General features: G+C 43.2%; 1 protein-coding gene and 1 long non-coding RNA gene across 2 annotated transcripts in view; one reads left to right on the forward strand and one right to left on the reverse strand.

Annotated features, from left to right (window-relative positions):
- Positions 1 to 19,796, reverse strand: part of ADAMTS5 (ADAM metallopeptidase with thrombospondin type 1 motif 5) — a 53,965-nt gene extending 34,169 nt beyond the window's left edge. Inside the window, exons 1-2 of the mRNA XM_064152373.1 lie at positions 17,811 to 19,796; positions 4,788 to 4,920 (exon numbers count right to left, since the gene is read on the reverse strand). Coding sequence (XP_064008443.1) covers positions 4,788 to 4,920; positions 17,811 to 18,776 — 1,099 coding nt within the window. The 5' untranslated portion in view covers positions 18,777 to 19,796. The remainder of the gene's footprint in view (positions 1 to 4,787; positions 4,921 to 17,810) is intronic.
- LOC135180120 (uncharacterized) overlaps positions 1 to 24,226 on the forward strand; it is a 123,379-nt gene that overhangs the window by 69,146 nt on the left and 30,007 nt on the right. The window lies entirely within an intron of this gene.

Genomic DNA, 24,226 nt, shown 5'->3' on the forward strand with positions numbered 1-24,226 from the left:
TGGGCTCTCTATACTGAAGCTTGTGGGACTCTGTCTTGGTTCTAATTTAAATTTCCAGAGACTCCAATAAATTTGACAGAACCAATAACAATTTGTAGAGTGCCTCTCCCTCTTCCTCCTCCTTTCCCAAAAGAAAGGAATTAGAAGTAGAGAGAGAGGAAAGGTAAGCACACCCAAATAAATCACTCTTGCTCAATTTGGAAGTTAAAAAAAGGAAAAGTTTAACAATAACTTAAAAAGGTATCTGGGTAGGGAAGTTACAAAGGTTAGGGAAAATAGCAAATACAAAAGGTATAAATACAACCTGATTGTGATGGCTTTGTCCGCCTCGTGGGTGACAGCCACATGGTGAAACAAAAGAGAAGCCAGGAACAGATGGTGATGGTGGTACGCAGGGAGCAGGGAATGATGCAGAGTGAGCCAAACAGGCAGTCCCCCTGCTTTTATGGGCCAGGAAGGGGGAGTGGGCTAACCATCACCTGGTGGTGTTCAGACCCACCCCTGGGGAGTGGTCAAGACCACCTAGGGTCAGGTTCAGGGTTACTCCCCCTGGAGTGTTAACCCTACAGAGACTCCAAGGGAGCCAATGTCAGCATAAACTTCAGATTGTGACTGCATCAAATCAGACTACTAAACAAAGTATTAAATATACCCCATCATAAGAACTGTTGAACATAACTTCAAATTGAAGGACTGTATCTATTGACTGTATCTGTTGGATCATCCTTATCTTCCTGGGCTGTACAGTTGGCTTATAATTCAACACAGTTACAGCAACAAATCTCAACCCAAAAGTCCAGAGTACTATAATGAGAATCTAGTTATTTTTGTTTCCTGATGGCTATTTTAATAAGAGATACATGGAGAAGCAATATGCTGGTGCTGATCTGTGTGAAACACTAAATAAATGTTGAGATTATTGAGCAATCACAGGTTCTTTACTACTTTTCTCCAGATGCCTCTGTAAAGCATGGAAACACGTGAAAAATACGGAGACATCATTTTTGTTTTTACAGCCAATAGGTTGATGATAACAAGCAACTGGAGAATGCCTCCTTACTGTGCCTAAGAGAGCTCAGATATGCCAACAGAGCCATGAAGGCATAGCTGAATAAGCTGCTTTAAGTTAAAAGAGACACCCCTATAACACAACATGTTTTCTTTTCCATTTTCTTTTTCATTTGTTTGGGTTTTTCCCATTATCCTCCTTTTCTGCATTTGACATTGCAGACAAATTATTCCTGATTTTCCCACATACAAGCATACAAGCAAGAGAAGATTCACATCCCATCTTGCCAATCTATATATATGGATAGCTACCTGTTATTGTCAGCTAATAAGTTGTACTAACAGGTTGGTTGCTTTCTGTGCTCTCATTTACAGCTCTTGGGAGACTTCTGCAAGCTTTACTGTTCATTCATACTTTCTCCCTCAAAATCCACTGGTCAAAATTCACCTATTTCATCTGAAAGGAATAAACTAAACATCTAACATAATGTAGTAGAAACCCTGGCAACAGAAGTGGCAGGCTTATTCTCAAGCAGGCTGTATTTTGGCTTGCTATGCATGTATCCAGCCGGAGACCCTGGTCTGTTCATTGTCCTCCTTAGCTGACCTACAGTTCCATTTACTTTGGTTGCCTTCCAGAGAAAGAATCTGATCCTTAAAAATGCTCTTGGATCTTTCAGAGAGGAAATAAGAGCATTCAGATCCCCTTGGAAGTCAAAGTGAGGACACACAGCCATTCTCTGGATTAAGTCCATGTTAATGATGCTGTATCTGCTACCCAAGCACATGCAGTAGGGTTATCTGAAAAACTGCAGATGGTGACTAATTGACTTAGCAGCTCACTTTGCTCTTCCTACTGACAAAAAGGAGCATCTTAAGCTGAGAGCCCTTAGCATCCCCACTGTCTTGCCCCTTTCCTATGATGCCAGCTGAATTCCACCTACTAACTAAGCCTCTAGAAAAGTAAAGCTACACCCTGCCCACAGGACAGGGGGAACTTCATGTCTTCTGCATTGTAGGAAGAAATCTGGTCTCCAAATAAAATAAAGTGAGGTTTTCCCCAAAGTGCTTAACTAAAGGGTATCCATGCCACACTTTTATTTTTCATCCTTTTTTGACCTCTAATTTAATATGAATACTCAAGCAATTTCAGCTGTTTTCTTCTCAACTTCTTCCACTTCAGGCCACACAAACAAAGATAGTTTTGTGACTTGACACCCCTCCTTTCTTAATATCTTATGGTGAGTATATAAAAAAAGGGATGTTATTTTAAACAACCTCAGACTAGAGGGTTTTTGTTCATTAGGGTACTTACTCATTTCAGTTCATGCATTTTTTACCTTGAAAATTACAGCTTTTACAATTCCTGTAAACATCCAGGTATGAAAATGGTTCTCTTTCAAAAACATGCTTCTAGATCTCCAAAAATTCACTTCTCTTTTTCTTTGTGTGGAATTCAAAGTAATAATATGCATATTTAGTGCTCATCCTTATCTTTATTCATCTATGTTCTTCCATTTTTAATCTACCTAAACATGTATTTGCTGCTGACAAAATGCAGCCTGAACACATTAGTCACTTCTTCATGCACTAGACATATCAACACTGTCATCATAAGTTCCTCATCCACACTGACCACTGCTCACTACCTTTCATCAGTAAGCATCACTTTTGGGTGCAAGAAGATGAAAGGATGGCCATGAGCCAGCAGTGTGCTCTTGTGGCCAGGAGAGCAAATGCCATTCTGGGGTGTATTAGAAGGGCTGTGGTTAGTAGGTTGATGGTTGTTCTCCTTCCCCTCTACTCTGCCCTGGTGAGGCCTCATCTGCAGTATTGTGTCCGGTTCTGAGCTCCTCAGCTCAAGAAGGAGATAGAGCTGCTTGAGAGAGTCCAATGCAGAGCCACAAAAATGATTAAGGAAGTTGAACATCTTCCTTATGAGGAGAGACTAAGGGAGCTGGAGCTTTTTAGCTTGGAGAGGAGATGACTAAGGGGTGCATTCATGTGTATAAATATGTAAGGGGTGAGTGCTACAAGGACGGAGCCAGCCTCTTCTTGGTGATGCCCAGTGACCGAGACAAGGGGCAGTGGGTGGACGTTGTGGCATAAGAGGTTCCATGTGAACCTGAAGAGGAATTTTTTCACTGTGAGGGTGATGCAACACTGGAACAGGCTGCCTAGGGGGGTTGCAGAGTCTCCCTCTCTGGAGATATTCAAGAACCGTCTGGATGTGTTCCAGTGTGATCTGCTTTAGGTGATCCTGCTCTGGCAGGGGAGCTTGGACCAGACAACCTTTCAAAGTCTCTTCCAGCCCCTTACATTCTAAATTTCTATGATTCTATGATTGCGTACGAGTAGTCCTTCTAGTAGACTGCTCTCTGAGTGATGGGGTAAGTTCACCAATCTCTCCATTTGTACCGTTTCTAGACCAGTTTGTGATGGGTCATTAGCTTCAGAGCATCCAAGTCTGATACCACTAAACTCATCTGATGTGAAGTTGCATTTGATGTTTTGCTGTACTTATCTCCACATGCTTTGAATTAGTTCTTTCTTGGAGCTTTTTCTCTCATAATTATTCTCATGCTTATTAAAATAAAATCCCTGTTTTGAGGACTGATTCTGCCACAACATTTCATGTTTTCATGCAATGCATGATCTCCCTCCAGCCACTACTGATTTCATTTCTTTGTAGCACCGCAGGAGCAGTAGGGTTGAGTTTACTAATCAGTGAAGAGTGAGGTTGCTGATATACCAGCTGCCTTTTCATACTTGGTGACCTCTGGTTGCTCAGCCAGATGCATCTATAAGGCACGCCACTCTTGGGCTTTACCTGCTAGCTACTTGAAAATTGAACTACTGCAATGATACTCCCAAAGCAAACTTTACTTTGGTTTGGCATGAGGTACAAGGCAATTCAGCAACTGGCTCCCTCTGAAAGTTCTCCTTTCCTTGTTAATTCCTTCCAAGAATGTTAAAAAAAAATGTTCTCCACTTTCAAATTGCTGTTCACTCACCAAAGCGAATAGCCCTCATACTGAAAGTATTTCCAGGGAATATAGCTCACAAAACATTAGTAAAAGGAAAGTAATCAAGATGGCAGCAGTCAGCATGTCAGAATATGAACTTTCTTCTGTTACTAATTCTTTCATAAATCTCTCTGAAGGGTACACACAAGGCTCCCACATTAAACTGTTGCCCACTGAGGTGAAAACTGAAACAGTTAAAGTTTTCTTGACCAGACCTTTATCACCTAAATCTTATTTTATTTACTCCAAGATTTCCATTAGCACTGTATTTTGCCAGGAAGATGGAACTTCCTAACACTTAGGAAAAGATCAGATTTCTGTTTTCACCCACAAAAGCCTTTCTCTGCAACAAATGCTGTGCCCCCCAAGTAGTTACGTAAGAGTAGAGCCACGTAAGGTGAGTTATTTTCCACTCTGTGTACACTGAATGAATGCAAATTACAATAGATAAGGTAAATGCTTTCTCAGGAGGGACAAGTATTGACATCTTTGGACAGTAGCAGCAGCCTTTGAATTTTCACTTCAACTACTGCTTAGAAACGACACTGTCAGAAAGGAAACACCTACTGTGTGCCTTCACTTGCCTTCTGATCCCTTATTAGTTAACTCTGAAGTGCATATGTATACAGCCCGAATCCCCAAGTGAGTATCTGGACCAGGGGAAATCTGGAATTAATTGCAAAGTATTTTGGTTACTAATGCAGCTGTTACACGTGTTTGGTTTGGCAAGCGAACAGAAAAGGCACTGCATACCAATTTCGTGAGCCACTGTAAAAGCTGCATGGAGGCCGTCGTCTTCAATCACCGCACAGCTGCGCTCAGGAGAGCATATGGTCCCAACGTCTGCCATTCCCAGAGTATCACATGAATGATGCCCACATAAATCCTGCCCAGGAAAGGGGGAAAAAAAATAATCGTTAAAATAGTTTTTTACAGCCCCAGGCAACAACAGGTTAAAGTCACCAGAATTTTGCAAACAGGAGAACTTGGATAAAAAACATCCATAGAAGCTTCCAGCTAAAGATGCCAGTGCAGTTTAAAAGCACAGTGACCCAATTTTATGCCTGGTACAGTCAGTGGGAGTATTTTCATTCATATCACAGAACTTGACTGTGTTCTGTAATTAACTGCTCCTCGTTAAATTTTTATTTCTGCAGTGCATCCAGAGGCTCAAACCTGCACTGAGTCAGGTATTCAAAACACATTTCTTCATTGACAATAAAAATAGACTATTCTTTTTATTTCTGGAAGATGAAGCGCAGCACAGAGAGAAAGCTTCAGACTCCTGATCAGTCATTGAACCAGAAATCACCTTCTTTCCCTAAAGGCAAGTCTTATATCTGCACTTAAAGAAATTAGATTGCTATATATTAAACTTGATGTCATGCATCTGCCAAGAAATACAATGTATTACTAAAAATACCCAATTTTTATGCAACACTCAAAGGTTGCTTAAAGAGTCAGTGATATGACTCTGTCTTACTAGTGCAACAACTTGATCGCCTTTCCTGCTTGTAGATATGGCAACCACACAGGTTGCCTGAGGTTTATTCTTTCTGTTCCAGAATGATAGTGATAAGTATAATGATAACAGCAGCTTTGGTCAGACATAGTGTTTTAATTATCAGCAGTAATGTTTTAGTGCTTCTGCTGAAGCATAGGGAAGAATACTAGTCTGAATGTAGATATATATACTTTAGTTGTGAAAGAAAAAGTAGGTTATATGATACTTAGAACACTTTAGCATTTCACTGTGGTTGAATGAAATTGTTATTTTTAAGGCAGGAAAGTATTACCAAATGTTATTATCAAAATTATCAAAGAGTATCTTTTCCTCTTAATTGTTAGGACTTTCTTCTTCCCTTCATATCTCCTTTTGTAATGACTTTCCTTTCTGAAGCCTTTCATAGAAAAAACCCAAACCTATCTGAATAACATATGTCCTGTAGGAGGCTTCAGGTCAGAAATATTCACTGACTTTGACAGTTTCAAATTTAGGAAAACTTGAAAACACCCAAGATTCAAATCCTACTGAAGTCAAAGAAAAATGCATTGACCTCAGATACCATAACAGAAGATATCTTTAAAAAAAAAAGTGGTGCATTTTTTTATCCTCCCTTCCCCCACCAAGAAGGAAATAGACATTTTCAAACTAGAATTACATGGGGATAATACATAGATGGAACAAGAATTTTGGTATCAGTTCTGACTTTCAGGAGTCTGGGAACTCTTTTTGGTAAATGTACTCTTGGTGCTACTTAATACCAGGATTTAACTATCACAGTAACAATAAACAAAACAGCCTCACAGGAAGAGAAGGAATAAAGTTCAAAAGTATTTCAATTCCCAGATATTCAGCCTGGAGAAGAGAAGGCTTTGAGGAGACTTTATAATGACCTTCCAGTATCTGAAGAGGGCCTACAGGAAGGCTGGGGAGGGACTGTTTACATGGTCTTGTAATGACAAGACAAGGGGTAATGTGTTTAAACTGCAAGAGGGGAGATTCAAACTAGATGTTAGGAAGGGTTCTTTACAGTGAGGGTGGTGAGACACTGGCACAGGCTGCCCAGGGAGGTTGTGGCTGCTCCATCCCTAGAAGTGTTCAAGGTCAGGTTGGATGAGGCCTTCAGCAACCTGTTCTAGGGGGAGGTGTCCCTGCCTATAGCAGGCGGTTGGAACTGGATGATCTTTGAGGTCCCTTCCAACCTAAACCATTCTATGATCTTCACAATCCATGATTTAAGAAAAACTTCCACTCTGTAGCAATGCAGACAATTTTCCTTCTGACCCCCACTGTCTCCCACCCTTGGCATCCAATTAACTCCTTAGACATTGATTCTGGCTCTGCATGGGTTACGGCAAGGTACAGAATAAGGATGCTAATTTTCAAGTAAAACAAATGCAAGCTTTTTTCCAGTTTTATTTAGGCAAATAAACTTCATGGAATTTTCAGCATCTCTGGATCAATGCTGGAAGAGGCCCTAAGTGAGACTGTGTTATAGCATCAAACATCTGGGACATGTCCAACAAGGAAAATATAATCCTTAAACACCTTTTATTTTTGCTCGAGCTCATATCCACTCAGCCTTTTAAATGTTACTTCTTAATCTGGACCATTCACTCTGAGGGTAGAGTTTACACAGTGTAAACTCTACATAAATGTAACTGTAAGTGGTTTACCTACAGCAGCACAAGTAACAAAACTCAGAAAAAAATGCATGTGCATAGTGCCAACAAAAATATCTTTTTCCAGTGATAGGATTGATTTAAGTAAATGAGTCTAAATTATACAGGAACTAAGGTACCTTTATTCTAATGGAATTTGCACTGAATTCACACAAGCAGTTGAACTGAAATTCCTAACACAAGTACAAAAAAGCACATAAATCAGACAGTAAGTAGCTTAGTGGGGGAGGTCTACATTACTCTCAAGTTGACAGAACCAGAAATAGTATAAAATGAATTAATTCAGGCTTTATCCCTGCAGGCAGATGCCATGTTGTTTGGCCTTTTCTTACATTCAGGGGTCATTATTGCTAAGATACATCAGCACTGCTGTCAGTGTGCACAAAATCATACCAATATACAGGTGCCTTATGTGAGTGCATGATTTTATTTCCACTTTCCTAAAAGAAAAAGCCATGCCAGTGATATGGCCATGAAGTGCTGTCAGCAAATGCAACCAGACCTCACAGTTCTCCAGATTTGATAACACAAATGTAATTAAAAGAACACAATCTTTCTAAGCAGGCATCTCATAAACTTATTCAGTTACTTCTGATGGGAAGTGTGGAGCATGGAAAACTACTACAGGAATGTTAATGGTAAGCAGCCCTTCCAACTCTTGGCTGGTAAGCAATACCACCCTCAAAATTTTGAAAGGTATGCACCAGATTGTGTTACATCCCCTTCAGTCAAAATAAAAAATAAATAGCTATGTCCATATGAAAGCTCTGATATAATAGTCATTACTGAAACTTGACAGGACAAGTGCTGCGGACGGAGTGTGGCTACTGAAGGCTACAAGCTGTTCCAAAGAGAGAGGGGAGGAAGAAGGGGAGGAGGTGTTGTCCTCTATGTTGAGAAATGGATACAGTGTGAAGAGATGTCCCTAAAGAATAGCCACAAGCAAATTGAAAGCTTATGGGTAGGAATTAGAGACTGAGGCAACAAAGGCAACCTTGTGGCTGGAACCTACTACAGGCCACCCAATCAAAGGGAGCCTACTGGTGAAGTCTTCTTACTCCAGCTACAGGAGGCATCATGTTCACATGCTCTCATCCTGCTGAGAGATTTTAACCACCCCATCATCTGCTGCAAAACCAGTGCAGGCAAGCTCATCAGGGATGTCAAGATTGGAGGCATCCTGGATTGCAGCAATCATGCACTGGTGGAGTTTACAGTCCTAAGAGATACAAATCAGACAAGGAGCATAGTCAGGACCCTGAATTTTAGGAAGCAAAATTCCAGCTCTTCAGGGAGTTTGTCATTTGGACCCTCTGGGAAACAGCATTCTGAGACAATGGAGCGGAGCAGAGGTGGCAGATCTTTAAGGACACTTGCCACACAGCACAAGAGCTCTCAACTCCCAACTGTCTGAAATTGGGCAAGGAAGAGAAGAGACCAGCATGACTAAGTTGAGACCTGCTGACCAAACTAAAAGGCAAGAAGGATTTTTGGGAAGAGTATAGGGATGCTTCTCACTTGTGTGGGGATGAGGTCAGGAAGGCAGGCTGTGGCTGGAGCTGAAGTTGGCAAGGGATGTGAAGAATAACAAGAGGATCTTCTGCAGGTGTGTCAGTCAGAAAAGGAAAGTCAAAGAAAACATAACTCCTCCTGGATGGGCAAGTAAGCTAGTAACAACAGATGAGAAGGCTGAGGCTGAAGGACTGTGGTCCAGAAGACCAGCAGAACAAAGTCCCTCCCACTGTAAGCGAAGGCAAAGTTTTTGACCACTTGAGAAACCTGAACATACACAAGTCTATGGGACCTGATGAGATGCATCCCAGAGTCATGTATTGCCTGTGCTTTGAACAGAGAGCATATGCTAAGTTTTCTGTTGGAGGCTTCAGTCCTCCATGACTTCATGAGGATGCCTTTTTAAAGCTAATATTGCCATTGTCCATAATTATTTAGTGAGATTACTGGAGACTCGGCTCCAGTATGTTCCCAACATATAGTCTCATTTATTTCTATTTCTCTTGCTTCTGCATGATTTGACCTTTCCTATATTTATATTCATAGCACCAAATAAAATAATAATGTACGTAATTGAAGCCTACCAAGTAGCATCTCTGAGACACACATTCTGAAAAGTTTGCTACTGGATTAATTCATCATTCCATATCTACACAGTCCTTTCCAATAACATGACTTCAAGTGGCATTTGTGAAAATCACATCTGTTTACACTTTCACTGATTTATGGCAAAATATTTCTTTTGGTATAAACCATGGATTATATGTGACCAGTATCAATAGCCATATTTTTAGTTGTCCTGGGCAGTCTTGGAAAGTAGTCTCAGACTTTCATGAAGCAAAATTTCTGAGAGGACTATGAAAGTTTTTATGCCCTGTGAAAATAATAATTTTATATATATATATATATAAAAAATTATACCATTTAAAAAGTTTGTGTGCGTCTCCTCAAGTTTTCACACTCCATAGAAAGCACTAAGAAAGTGAGGACTCACATGATAGTCAAAATCAGTTTCTAATAATTATTTTGTTTAAGTGCAAAGCAGCAGAAGCTTTGAAGAATAACTGTCTCTTAATGTTTGTAAAGAAAGAATGGAGAGTCTGGTCTTCACTCTGCATTACAGTAGTTTCAAACCAGAAGAATAACTGGGGAGTGTATTTGCTAGACAGGAGACAATAGATGTTAAGTCTTAAGCTTTGGCAAAGGAATGTCCCAGGAAAGTTGAGCTGTACATCAGAAGATGAGTAGCTAATTAGACAGCTTATTAAAGGCCAGATTTTCTTGGAACTTTTAAGCACATCTAGAGCAGCTGGCTGTTTGCCATCTATACATGGCATTGCTGAGAATGAAGCTAACTTGTGGCAGCCACTGGAGCAGTTAATTCATTTTACCTGAAATTCTTGTATTTATGTGGCAGGCTTAAAAGCAAGAATAAACTGTTTAGTGAAACCTGGTATTAGGCCAGAGCTTGCGGACCTGATGCAAAGCACCACATGGACAATATGGTGGAATGTAAGGGTGGAAGAATAAAACTGGCTCACATGTCCTCTGGTCTTTAGTTATTTACCCTTCATATAGTGTGCAATTTGTGATCTTATGGACCCAGTTTTAAAACCACATAGTTCTGAGCACCTTAGCACTTTTATACTAAAACTTGACTGGGGTTGAGATGCTTAATGCTTCTCCATCTATTCCTGCAAGGGAAGCTAAGCTTACAGACATTCTCTAATGAGATGTACAAGAAACCAATGGGATTAGACTTGGCAGGCACAGCTGCACATCACCTTCTTTTAAAGCTCAGCTAACGGCTTTTACATCTCTATATGTTTGTTGACTTGCTTTTCTGGTTTCTTCATAATGGCTCACCAGTTAAAGCCTTTGCCCAATAAGATGGTGATCCAATTCCAAATTCCTTTCAGAGATGAGGATATTTTGAAGTGTGTTTATTAGGAGTGTGCTCATGGTTTACAAAAGATGATGGCTGAGAATGAAGGTCTGCACATCTCTGTGTGCAGGGAGTTGTGTCTCCTTCTGTGCCAAAGGTTTCCCTAACTCCAGCTTGCAGTTAGTGTTTATAGTCCTTGGTGGAGGGATCTACCTTTTGGTCCCTATTCCTCAGCCTGCTTCTGTATTTAACACTGAACAGTCCTTTGGTAAAATACAGAAAGAATCATCTCTCCATGCTTTGGAAACTCAGCCCACCTTGCTCTGAGCAGTGTGCGCCAGTCAGAGGCTTCAGGTCACGATTTCTCTCCTCACCATATGAATCTTAAATTACTTTCTAAACAGTGACATAATTTTGTTCTGAGGAGTGGAAAGTTTCCTTAACACCTGGAACAGTTCACAACCAACTGGTTAAGGATCTCTCCTGGGAGGCAGGTGATACTGACCTAAAATCCCTCAAGCAGAGGAAGGAATTAAACATGACTTTTCAACTCCCTGCAGCAGTGTTCCCACCACAGCCATGTGAAGGGAAAGTGGGGTCAGGAGGTATTTGGGACCTCTGCATCCACCCTCTCACATTCCACTCTGCAAAGTGGGCAAAAGTGTATCAGTGTCACAGGAAAGCAGAACAACACACGATGGGGAAAGTAAGGTTCACTCAGAGTGCTATGGGTATCACCCAAGGAGTGCATGATATCTGGAAGTCAAAAGAAACACAAGACCTAAGACAAAACAAAGGGTACTTAAGATAAGGACTAACTGGTAAACAGAGCAACTAGGGAATCATCTGTTTCACCACTCAGTCAATACTATGACACTTAAAAAGAGAGACTTTACAAGCTGAAACAGTGGAAAGCTGCCCTGGAGGAAGTCTGATATGAAAAGTCCTTTCCCCAAGGAGATACTGCTGAGCCTCACTCATGGGGGCTGTCCAGGTTAGGGCACCACATACAGGGCCTAAATCAAGTAAACACTCATAAAGCTACTTCTTTGTTCTCCCATGGCCATATTTTGAAAGAAAAGGTCTAAGTCTAGTCAACTTTCTGGGAAAACAGGAGTGGGATACCTGCCATACAGATCAAAACAGAAGTCACGTATTTTCCTCCACTGGTTTAACTTGGGATCATCTTCCTTTCAGGTCAATATGCTTCACTCAGGACAGAGTTCTGGGCATTTGAATGTGAAATATATAGAGTTGTCTTTCTGAATTCTAGCTAAGGTCAAAATCAAGAAAACCCAATGCTTAGGTGATGCCCTGTTCTCTGAACCTGGGGTCTGCATTTGCTGGCTTCAGAAATTACCTCCTCATCAGACTGGATATTTAGCCATGTTCTTACACTCCCCATATCACAGAATCACAGAAACATTCTGCTTGGAAAAGACCCTCAGGATCACCGAGTCCAACTGATAACTCTACTCTACAAGGTGCACACTAAAACATATCCCCAAGTACCACATCCAAACAACTTTTAAACACATCCAGGGGTGATGATTTGACCACCTCCCTGGGCAGCCCATTCCAATGCCTGACCACTCTTTCAATGAAAAAAAAAATCCCCAATATTTAGTCTAAACCTACCCAGTCACAGCTTGAGACCACTCCCTCTTGTTCTATCACTATTTACGTGTGAGACCAGCACCAACCTCTCCACAATGTCCTTTCAGGTAGCTGTAGACAGCCATGAGGTCTCCATCAGCCTCCTCTTTCTCAAACTAAACAGCCCCAGCTCCCTCAGTTGCTTCTTAAAAGATTTATTCTCTAGACCCTTCACCAGCTTTGTTGCCCACCTCTGCACTTGCTTGAGCAGCTCAACATCCCTCTTGTAATGAGATGCTCTCAACGCAATAGTCGATGTGTGGCCTCACCAAAGCTGAGTACATGAGGCATGAGTAGCCTAGGAAGTCATCATTTCGGGAGGGTTTACAATAAACTGTTAGAAATACAGCCTAAACTGGATTAAGCTATTAAGCTCTGGATGTCCAAATTAACAACCTCTTTTTTTCCCTAAATAGCATTATGCAAGCCACAGATGATTTTAAAATACTGGGAAAATGCAGATAAAACCTTTTGTACTCTGTGTGAGGAGGGGAAAGACAAAAAAAAGTTTCAGCCACAAAACATGATGAATGATAAAGGAAAAAATATGTGATTTAACTTGCTTAACCCATAATTCCTCCAAGGGAAAATGCCACACCATCTCTGTAGATGAGCATCATGTTACTTCTGCACAAATTAGGTACCACTTTATTTTCCTCAGGGATATTATCTAAATGCATTAGATTTGTAACAAAATTGGTGAAAACACTACAAAAGTGTCACATTATAATTTCCCTGATGTAATGATAATAAACATTAGTGAAATATGTTCTACTGATAATTGGTACAGTGAACTTGTCCTACTAATACAGGATAATAATTGTGTGAAAATGATAACACAGAGAAGTAAAAAAGAAGAAGGAACTAGAACTGAAGAAAGCATGTGCTCCACACAATGAAATCATCATCCACACAGCTGACATATTCACAGAATAGCAGGGGCTGGAAATGACCTCTGGAGATCATTTAGTCTAACCGCCCTGTTAAAGTAGTTTTGCCTAAAGCAGGTTGCACAGAACATGCTCGATTGGGTTCTGAAAGTCTCCAGAGGATTCTACCATCTCTCTGGGCAGCTTGTTCCTGTACTCCATCATCCCAAGTAGGAAGAAGTTTTTTTTCCTGGGTGTACTGATCAACAGCCAACTGAACATGAGCCAGTTTTGCGTCCAGGTGGCCAAGAAGGCAATGGAATTCTGGCCTGTATCACAAATAGTGTGGCCAGCAGAACCAGGAAAGTCATTCTGCCTCTGTACTCAGCACTGATTAGGCCACACCTTGAGTACTGTGTCCAGTTCTGGGCCCCTCAGTTTAAGAAAGACGTTGAGATGCTTGTACATGTCCAGAGAAGGGCAACAAGGCTGGTGAGGGGGCTGAGGTACAGCCCTATGAGGAGAGGCTGAGGGAGCTGAGGTTGTTCAGCGTGGAGAAGAGCAGGCTCAAGGGAGAGACCTTAATTGCTCTCTACAACAACCTGAAAGGAAGTTGTAGCTATGTGGGGGTTGGTCTCTTCTCCCAGGCACCCACTGACAGAACAAGAGGACACAGTCTCAAACTGCAGCAAGGCAGGTTTAAGCTGGATGTTAGGAAAAAAATATTCACAGAAAGAGTGACTGGCATTGGAATGGGCTGCCTGGGGAGGTGGTGGAGTCACCATCCCTGGAAGTGCTTTAAAAAAGACTAGATGTGGCGCTCAGTGCCATGGTTTAGTTGATTAGATGGTGTTAGGTAGTAAGTTGGACTTGATGATCTCAAAGATCTTTTCCAACCTGGTTAATTCTGTGATTCTGTAATGTTTAGGTGGAACATTTACGTTCTGATTTGTGCCCACTGCCCCTCATTCTATCAGTAGACACCACTGAAGGGAGCCTGGCCCACCCTCTTGACACTTGCCTATATATATTTACAAATGTTGATGCACTCCTTAATATTCTCTTCTCCATGCTAAACAGGTCTCGGGCCTCAGCCTTTCCTTGTAAGAGAGATGCTCCAGTCCCCTAATCATCTTTGTAGCCCTCTGCTGGATGCTCTCCAGCAGTTACCCACCTCTCTTGAACTGGTGAGCCCAGAAGTAGACATAATACTGCAGATCTGGCCTCACTAAGGCACAGTCAAGGAGGAGAAGAACCTCCCTCAGCCTGCTGGTCACAGTCTTCTTAATGGACCCTAGGATAACACCATTGCCCTTCTTGGCCACAAGAGCACACTGCTGGCTCAAATCCAAAGCTTGATTTTAAACTTCAACAGCACCATCAGATTGACAGTTAAACTAAAGCACACCAAGACCCATACTGCATGGAGAAAGGCAGAACAGTAGCCTTTGGCTCTAATATGAGCTTTCTGATGGAGTCAAGCATGATGGTACTATCTCAGAAGATGCTAACAAGCACTTAGGAAAGTATTTTTTCTTTTTCTTGTTGCCTGTATCTACCGTGAGAAATACCTATTGTAATTTTCACATGATTCGGAATTAGAGAAGTACGAAAGGCAGAGAACTGGATTTTGTCCAAATGTATTCAACTGTATTCAGCAGCTCGCCTGAAATATAGCTAAAGGTCACTAATGAAATAGATGGGATGAATACAAGAGGATAATTGCACAGTAAGCTGGATCTCCAGAAAGAACAGCCTAAGTTCAAGTGTAGTGTGCAAGTCATGAATGTTTTCCTACCGTGACAAATCTGGCAAGTTGCACTTACAAAACACCCAAAGACAGAAGATAACCTGCTTCCAGCTTCTGAGAGCTGTTCACAATAAAAATGGCTGAAACGGACTAAATTCTAAATTCACTGTTGACTTCACTGCCACTGAGAACAAAGTGCTCTAATCTCCAGGGGAAGGAGGCTTCACAAGCTCTTCCTCAATCTCACCACACACCTTCACACTGACTTGGTTCCTTCCTACAGCCAAGTCGCCTTAATGAGAACTCTCACAGGATTTCTTAGGAAATGATCACCTTTTTGGTCCTGACATGTCAGACCTCTGACAGGATTCTTCCTCTGTAAGAAAGTAAAGCAAAGCTACTATCTTTTCAAAAAAGCCCCTTTAATGCCAAAAGTAAGTAAATGTCACTCTAGAATGAAGATAAGAACTATATTAGAGACCTGTGTGGCAGCAGGCACGCAAAAGTGAGATTCTAACTACACATAACAGTTACACGGAGCAGAGGCCATGTGTTCAGATGACAAATGATTTCCAAATATTATTCTGTCGACACAGACACACAGAGTTCAAGGTGGCCTCAGTTAGTAAACAAGGATGGAAAATGTACCTCACACATTTACCCCATGCCTAAAAACCAAGCCATTTAGAACAAGACATCTGGATGTTAAAAAAATTAGCATGACGGTATTCAGAGCCCATCAAAACATGCAGCCATGGCTTAGCGTCTAAGTAGCTAAGCAACGTACTTCATACATTCAAAACATAGTTGTAAAAGTCAGATCCTCCTGCCAATTGCTGCCACTCTCATTGAAAAGCTAAACTGGAAAAAATCTCTCTTTAGTTCAAAACGGGGCTGCTTTATCTGGGAAACATCTCTACTACTTTTTAATCCTTTAACCCTTTTTGTGTTTACATTCCAAGAGGAGCAAATGTTGACATTTCGAGTGTAAGCATATAAAACCCTGTGGACATGCACATACCCTTTGAAAAGGACGTCGTGAGCACATCCATTAAGAAGCTACAGTCTTGTTCTTATTAAGCCAAATACTGAAATGTAATGCCAAACAACGTGCATGTGCACACAACCAATCACCAAAGCAGACTAAGCTATACTGAACTGCATTGAGGAGCTAATCCTATAGTTAAACATGTTAAAATGTAAACCAAGACAATAGAAGCTGATGCTTTTTTCTTGGAAAGCATTTGCATCCCTAAATAACAAGGCAAACGATATTTGCATCTTAAGAGTGGAAGCAGACCACAGGAACTGTGATATTTTGTTTACTTTAGGTACTACTTACATCCAAAAGAAGTAACTCTACACATGGAAGATGCATTGCTCAGGACTCTTTCAAAGTAGATTACTGATTAGCAGCACACTGATTCCGGCAGGAGGGCATCCATGCAAAGGAATTACAGATAACCATCGGGAAAGCAAGTGCACTTTAAATGCACATCCTATTTCAATATAAATTAACTTAATAGCTGATGCGAAGATTCACAGCCTGATACAGTTTTTGAACTGTAATAAGTAACAGGGAAATAAATGGGAATACTGGCAGAGAAAAACACTCTTCAGTGAAAAGTGATGGATTCTGGCCCAGGCTTAATTAATAAGCCATTAAAAAGGATGTTTGTAGCAAAAAGCAAGAGCTTTCTGCCCCAGCCTAGGTAGCCTGCTTTTGTTCAGATTGTAATGATAAAAAAATGAAAGCTTGCAAATTGGACCAGTGAGCTTTTACACTGCTAAAAAAGGCTCCTGCTACACATCCCTGATTGACACAGAACTTAATGTTTCAACTATTTACAGCTATAAAAGCAAGCCAGGCACTTTTTTTCCCCCTTCTGGAGTAACTCCTTCCACAAACCATCCAAAGCATCCTTTTTGGCAGCCTCCTACGATGTAGAAAAGCAGAACTCAAATGAACGGAAAGTCATGCAGTTATTTTTTTCATTCTTGGGGAAAGGAAAAAGAGAAAACACCAAACCCAAACCACTGAAGGGATATTCTTACAGAAGAACTTCATTGCATAAACTCGGCCACATGTCTACTAAAGCAATGTCCCTTAACGACCTCTGGTAATGCAGTTAATTAACAATCAGGCAGGGAGCAAGGCACAGCTCTGCATGGGTAATACTGGCCGTATCCAGCCTAGAGTTGATCAGAATGCCTATTTTTCACTTGAGGAACAACCACTTGGCCTAACTCACTCAAATTCTGCAGCTCTGTTTACCTGCAGTTTGCATTTATGTCCTACCCTTGAACCACAAGTGCTTCTGGCTTCCAGTGTGGCAGAGCTATTCTTGCTGGAAATAGCATCTCCATGCACTCAACAAGAAAGTCATGTGTACTTTTAAGGTGTTTACCATTTTCACTAGCAGGTTTGTTTGGGGGCTAATTCAGGCTAGGAAGCGCTATCAGCCCTTTTTGTCTGGACCACTTTCCTGGAGAGAAAGGCGATGTGTGTGAATCATCTCAAGAGAAAGATGGAACAACGTCATCTCTCAAGCAGAGATAAATTAAGGCAGTTTCAGCCAAGTCCTGTGACCAGGCAAATCACCACCTCCCCACACTGGCAGGAGTCCCAGCACCGCACTGGCACAAACCACAGTGGAGATGATCATACCCACAGTAGGGATGACCTCACGGTGGATGGGGCATACACAAATGCATACATAATTTGTGCAGTTTCCAACCCCTTCTCCATCCCCAGTGGCTGTGACCATGGGTGCCTGTCCCTGAGACACAAGGCAACCCAAAGGAAAGACCAAATTTGCAAGCAGGGAAACAATCACCAGGCTGTGGGTTGGCAGCCCAACCAGCCCACGACACACCATTCGAGGCACCAAATTGCTGTCGTTTGAGATGATGCCTACCTCGCGGGTGAACAGAATGGCAGCATCATAGTGCTCATCGTGGTCATCGTCGAGGCGATTGTGCTGGTGCTGCCACTTGCAGAAGTTCTTGAGGGTGGTGGCGGCATTCCTGTTGACCTCCAGCCCCTTCTCCTTCTCCCCCAGGGCCACCACCTTCACCACAGCCAGCCGGACGTGGTTCTCCAGGCTGGCGTGGGCATAGAGCCGGGACGCGATAGAGGCCAAGGTAAGCAGGTAGTGCTGCAGTCCCTTCCCGTACTTGCGGACCATGGAGGAGTCGGCTACCAGCAGCAGCTCCACCTGCCGGGCCCGGGAAACGGAGCGACGTCGACGCCGCCGAGTGACCCCGGCCGCGACCACCGCCGCCCCGGCAATGTCGCGCGTCTCGCAGCTGGTGCGTGCCGGCACTGTCTCGAAGCTGAATCGGTCTCGACGGAAGATGTGCGGGACACGGGCCGGGCCCTCCCCGTAGATCCGTGGGCCGGCTGCCTCCCCGCCGCGCCGCGCCGGTCTGACGGTGTAGCGGGAGCGGCCAACGGCGAAGAAGCCGTCGAGGCCGCCGCAGAGGTCGAAGACAGCCAGGGAGCGGGGGCTGCCGTCCACTGTGCCGCGGTAGTAGCAGCGCGCCGGCCGGCCGGCCCGCGGCGCCCGCGCCCCCACTGCCTCGTCGCGCTCCAGGTCAAGAAGGAAGCGCTGGCCCCCAGCGTAGAGGACGTATCCCGCCTTGCCGCCCCCCGCGTACGTCGGATCGAGGCGCTGCACGACGCCGCTGGCTCCGCGGGGCAGCTGGGGGCGGCGAGGCGGCCCGGGGGGAGGGCCTGGCTGGGGTCGGGGCGGCGGTGGGGCGGCGGCGGCGGCAGCAGCAGCGCGGGGCGGCGGCGCTCCGTCGTCGGCAGGTGCCGGCGCCTGAGCCAAAGCGATGTGCAGCTTGGCAGCCAGTAGCAGGGTGACCAGCTTCAGCAACATGCTTGCTTCGCCGTCAGGAGCGGCCACAGTGGCGGTGATAATTAGTAGTAGTAATAATAACAAGACTAGGGAAGGGAGGCGGAAAGAGCCGGTCGGAAGAGTGTGGCTATGTAGTTAAGGGAAGGAGAGAAAGAGGAACGAGAGGAGGGCAAAAAAGGAAAAAGAAGAAAGAAAGAAAGGAAGAAAGAAAGGAAAAAACCCACCAAACAACGACAAAACCCCCAAGCCCGAACAGAAAAGTTGTCCCTCCCAAACTCGAGTCAAGTGTGAGTGGGAAAGAAAAAAAAATGTCAACAAAAGCCGCTCGCGTGTGAACTTTGTGTTTCTCTGCAGGGAAGAGCTGGGAGCACATGGAAGGAGAGAAAGAGGCAAAAAATCCCAAATCACTGCTGCTGGGGAGGCAAAGAGGGGAGCGAAAAAAAGGAGAGGAGGCTCGGACCCGGCAAGTAGAGAAGTCTGAGCACTTCCACTCCTTTTCCACTTCTCTGCTGTAGTTACCGGATCATCACCAGCAGCAGCAGGGGTAGGGGGCAGGTCTGCTGCGACTCGGCACTTTCTCGGGCTCCGGTGGACTCCCTTTCCTTCTTTTGCCCCCTTGTGTTATGAAGAGAAGAAGGGGAGAGAAGAAATTCAGGCACCGAAAGTTGCCTCGATCGTCTCCGGTGAGATGGTTAAAAGTTAAAAAAAAAAAAAAAAAGAAAAGAAAAGAAAAGAAAAAGAAAATAAAAGAAAAGAAAAGAAAAAAACAACCAAGGGAAAAAAACCCCAAACCAACCAACCAACTAAAACAAAACAAAACAAACCCAAAAGTGAAAAAACAAACCAAAAGCAAAACCCAAACCAAACCCCAAAACTACCAAGAAGTGCAAAACGTCTCGGTTTTTTGTAAAAGCCCCCTCCCCGTATCTTTGTTGTTGTTGTTGATGTTGTTGTTATCCCCAGTCTGTCGATGTGAACAAGAGGAGAAGGGAGAGAAATGTGAAGATGAGAGGAGGTGGAACAATGAATTTATAGCGGAATGCCATCCTGCAATGGCAATTTCAACAATTCGTCACTGCAGGCTGCCTCTTAAAGGGAGAGCTTCAAAACCACCACTCCCACACTTCCTTCTCATTTAATCAGACAGAGAGAAACTCGAGGGGAGGGGGAAAGGGAAGGGGGTGTTGCGGGGGGAGGAGAAAAGGAGGGAGAAGTAGACGGGAGAGAGGGAAGCAGGAGACGGGAAGAGCGGGAGGAAGCCGGGGGGAGAGAACGACATAGAGAAAAAACGTTTGTGCGTGAAACCCGCAAGATTTGCCTCGAATCGCTTAAAGCTGCAGTCACCCAGAGTTTGACAGGTCACCGCTGGCCGAGGACGGCGGGACTGAGCTTACCTCACGTCCTGCCTGCGTCCCTCTCTCCTGCCTGACGCGGCCATTGATTTTGCAGTGTTGAGCGGAGGAGGCACGTTTACGCCTGGCTCTCGGAAAGGAGGGAAGTGGCCTGGGCTTTTGGAAGAGCGCCGGTGCGGCGCGGACTTGGGGGCGGCCGGGGAGCGGCCGCGCCGGGCTGTGGAGAGCGCGCTCCCGCCGCTGCCCCGCGTGTCCCGGCTCGCCCCCGGGGCCGGCACCTTTGCTCGGATCAGTGGCAGCACCAAACTTCCTCCCTTTGTCTGAGAGGCCGCGGCTCGTCTGTACCCAGCCTGTCATTAAGGCCCGGCAAGCTGTCATCTAGTTTGGGCGGACTGTGATTTCCCCCGAGCCCCCGAGGAGAAGAAAGGGAGGGGATGAGTTGCTGCTTGCTTTAACCTTTTGAATGACTTCAGTTACTTAGATCATCTTTCTGCCGACTGACACACATGCACACTCCCCCGTTCCCCTCGTCTTTCTTGCCCCACTTTGTGCTTCACCAGGGACACCGTAAAGGGCAAATGTCTGCATTTACTTTTTCAACTGCCCTTTCCACATTAACACTGCTCGCAGAATGAGGGGAGATACGCAAACGGCTCACTCTGCTGAGAGCAAGGGTTGGAAGGCAGCCTGGGCTCTGGGAGGGCGACAGGAGGCAGGACCCGAGAGGAGTCTGACTGGGCTGGCTTTCCTCCTGCTGAGGTGCCAGCATTACCAGGTGCCTTGCCGTGCGCCAGTCAGACACTGATGCATGGGAAACAAATTGGTTATTATCTCTTGTTTCCTTCCCATGTCCCATGACGAGTGTCAAGAACAGGTGCTCCCTAGTGCTGGACTCCAATCGAGACGCAGCTCTCTGGTCTCATAGCTTGTAAATAGCATCTCAAGCTCAAACATTCACCCTGCAAGGAAATGATGTGCACATCTGCAGTACTTCACAGAGTCAGGATCATGGTGGTGGGATGCTCACAGAATAGCAGACCAACACCTGCCTCTCTAGCTTCCAGAGACTGCTTTGAGAGTCTAGCACTTCTGTTAAGAGCAGGTTAACTAATGCACACTCATTACAAAAAACACTCCACGTAAAAGATTACATTAAAATAACTCTGAGGTTATGCTTATTAAATAGCTAAAGTACTAAAAATTTGCAGGTCATCCTTGTACATTTTTCCTGAAATAATGGTAACTGTGAACAGAAGTTCATTTATCAATGTCCTGACGACTCTTTTTCTACATTTCAGTATTTTATCATCACCAAAAATTCTTGACTGGAGTCAGTAAATTCCCAAATGAAGAGTTATATATCAGGAAGGTCACATGACAGTCTTTGGGCATTGGTCCAGGACTATTCAACATTTTAAAATGTAAACATTTTCTCAGTTACTTTAGTTATAAAGATAGTTGAAAAAAAAAAATTAAAGGGAGGTATCAAGAAGAACAAGGCATATTTTGATTACAAAAAAGAAACTGTATTTTGTGTCTCACTGTTTCTTGAATTGCTTATATCTTTTATTTCAGCCTAGAAGATACCTGTTCAGCACAGGAAATACTTTTATTGACTTCACAGGGATTTGATCAAGCTCTACATTCACATATATGTCTTGTTCCAAACTCCCTGATACCTCTGGGAGAGGTGCTAAAGATGAGATCTAGGATAAGGAATGCAGTTTGGATAACAGCCTCAGAAACTCTCATTAAAAAAGTGTTAGTTTGTTAATGAAAAGGCATATAGTGCACAAGAGGCCAATGTAATATTCTCCCGTGCTACAGCGATATTCCAACTGTCCAGTCATGTAACCTAGGAAAAAACAGGAATGCTGAGGAGGCTTAGTGGTAATTAAATAGTGTGTCTCACTACTCGTGCCTTGTGTTGTCTTTGATTTCCCAAATGACAGGAAAAGTTTGCTACACTTCCATAATGCCCTGTTTCACTGAGCAAGGATCTAGGCTTTCCAGGAAGGTACAAATTAGCCTGCGCAGATTACCCCATAGGTTACAAAATCTTTCCTATTTACATTTGAAAACCATAACTCATCAGTGCAGTAATGGGAAGATAGGTCAGCCATGCCTCATGACCCTTCTAGTCTGAGAGTCTTGAACTGTAAGGATAAAACGTTTCATTGTCTTCCTTTTCCTCCTCGTTTTGCCTTCTCAGTCTCTTTTTGCAGTTACAGCATTGCCTTTAAACAAGAGAGCTTGTTAGCATGTCTCAAGTTGTGGATGACACTAAATCCTTGTCAAACAGTTCTGACCTGGAAATCTCAAAGCTGACCTTTCCTAACTGAGGGACTGAGAACCACAAATCTTCAATTAGATTTAAGACATAACACAAGTTTTGTACACTTTGGATCAAATTCAATCCTGATGTAAAAAAGTGCAGTCCTCTTGAATTTCTGGGAGCTGCAAGATGCTTTCATTAAGGTTGTGTTTCACTTTCTGGGTTTGCCCATAAACCCCTTTTGGATCCTTTGAGTAGCAGATTTGGTAGCTGGGGATTCAGAGTATATAGTATTTTACATTCATAAGAAATAAATTTCTAAGCACTGTAAACACTTATATGAAGGAATAGCTTGAGAGAGATGGAGATACTGAAAAAATTGCTGATTATTTTATCCACATGTCCTTCAAGCTGCCTTATAGCAGGGTCAAGCACTGTAAACACTTATATGAAGGAATAGCTTGAGAGAGATGGAGATACTGAAAAAATTGCTGATTATTTTATCCACATGTCCTTCAAGCTGCCTTATAGCAGGGTCCTGTTTTACATTTTTACAATTCTCTAGGAGTGGAAAACCATAAACCTAAGATGTCAGCAAACTACTCCTGTGCCTGCCTATAGCCATCTGATAGTACTTAAGGCCTAGCAGATATTGCCTCCCCAACACCACCATTAACTCTTCCTCCTTGGAAATGAAAAAGGTATCAGTTCAGCTATTCTGATGTTAGAAGTATCTGACATTTCTATGTAATTGCACAGAGAAGAGAGCAATTACCATGTGTTATTTTTTAGTACACCATCATAGGAAGGTCCAATCCAAGAAGATGTCCTGCTCAACATGTTCTAAAGTAATATCAACCAAATGACATCTTATAGATTTGTGATCAACACAAGCCTGTAGCTGTAAACTGGACCCAGGTTTGGGTAAGTTCCTATCTAAGAATCCACCTGTAGCAACATGCTTCTTAACATGGGGCAGCTTTCAAACTTTCAAATCCACTGTGGTTTATTGGTCTTGTCATCAGTTTTAATAATACAAATTCTATGATTATAATGCCCAAGTCTATTCATTTTGAAGCTTCCCTCTGGTGATACATTAAAACTACTGAAGGTATTAATTTCTAAACTTGTTATTAAATAAAATACTCATTGTAAGTAATTCTGCAAAGTGCCCTTAGAGATGAATATTTTTGGTTAGTGTTTTGGAAAGGACCAGATATACTGCCACTTGGAATAAATTGTACAGCCTTTGACCCCTACTCTAAGACAGTGGTGCAGCCAACATTGTCCTGTGCTTGAACTATGTGCTGGGAACTAAGTGCTTCTGGAAACTGAACTAACTTCTTAATCCATCTCACATTGCATGTGGCAGAGGCAGTAGTGGGAAGCTTGCTGTGGGCTGCATGTTCTTTCAGTTCCATGGCTGGCATTTCCTCCACACACAGCTGGCATTTCTAAGGAGTCCAGTCCAAAGGTTTTGTAGGCTGTAAATTATTTATTTCAAAGTCAAGCAACATCTACCTCAGGAAAAAAAAATAGAAGCATTTTCACAGTGAAGACACACTGTGGAGGCTTCTGAATGGCATTAGTCAGATTGTACCTTTGTGCCCCTCACAAGCCAGCTCTGCATACGATCACTTTTAGCTGTATTCAGAATAGAAATAATGTTTGGTTACAATAAAATAATGAACTTAAATCAGCCACATTTAGTAGGAAATACAAGCCCTTTTGGTGTGAAACACTGTAATTTTAAGGCAAAATGTTTTACTTGCTTCTTTATGGTCAATGACATCTTCAACTACAGCCATGTGGGAGAGGAGACGCCTTTGGCTTGGGGTTTAAGT

Source organism: Pogoniulus pusillus, chromosome 12 (genome assembly GCF_015220805.1).
Source record: "Pogoniulus pusillus isolate bPogPus1 chromosome 12, bPogPus1.pri, whole genome shotgun sequence".
In the NCBI taxonomy this organism is placed as follows: Eukaryota; Metazoa; Chordata; class Aves; order Piciformes; family Lybiidae; genus Pogoniulus; species Pogoniulus pusillus.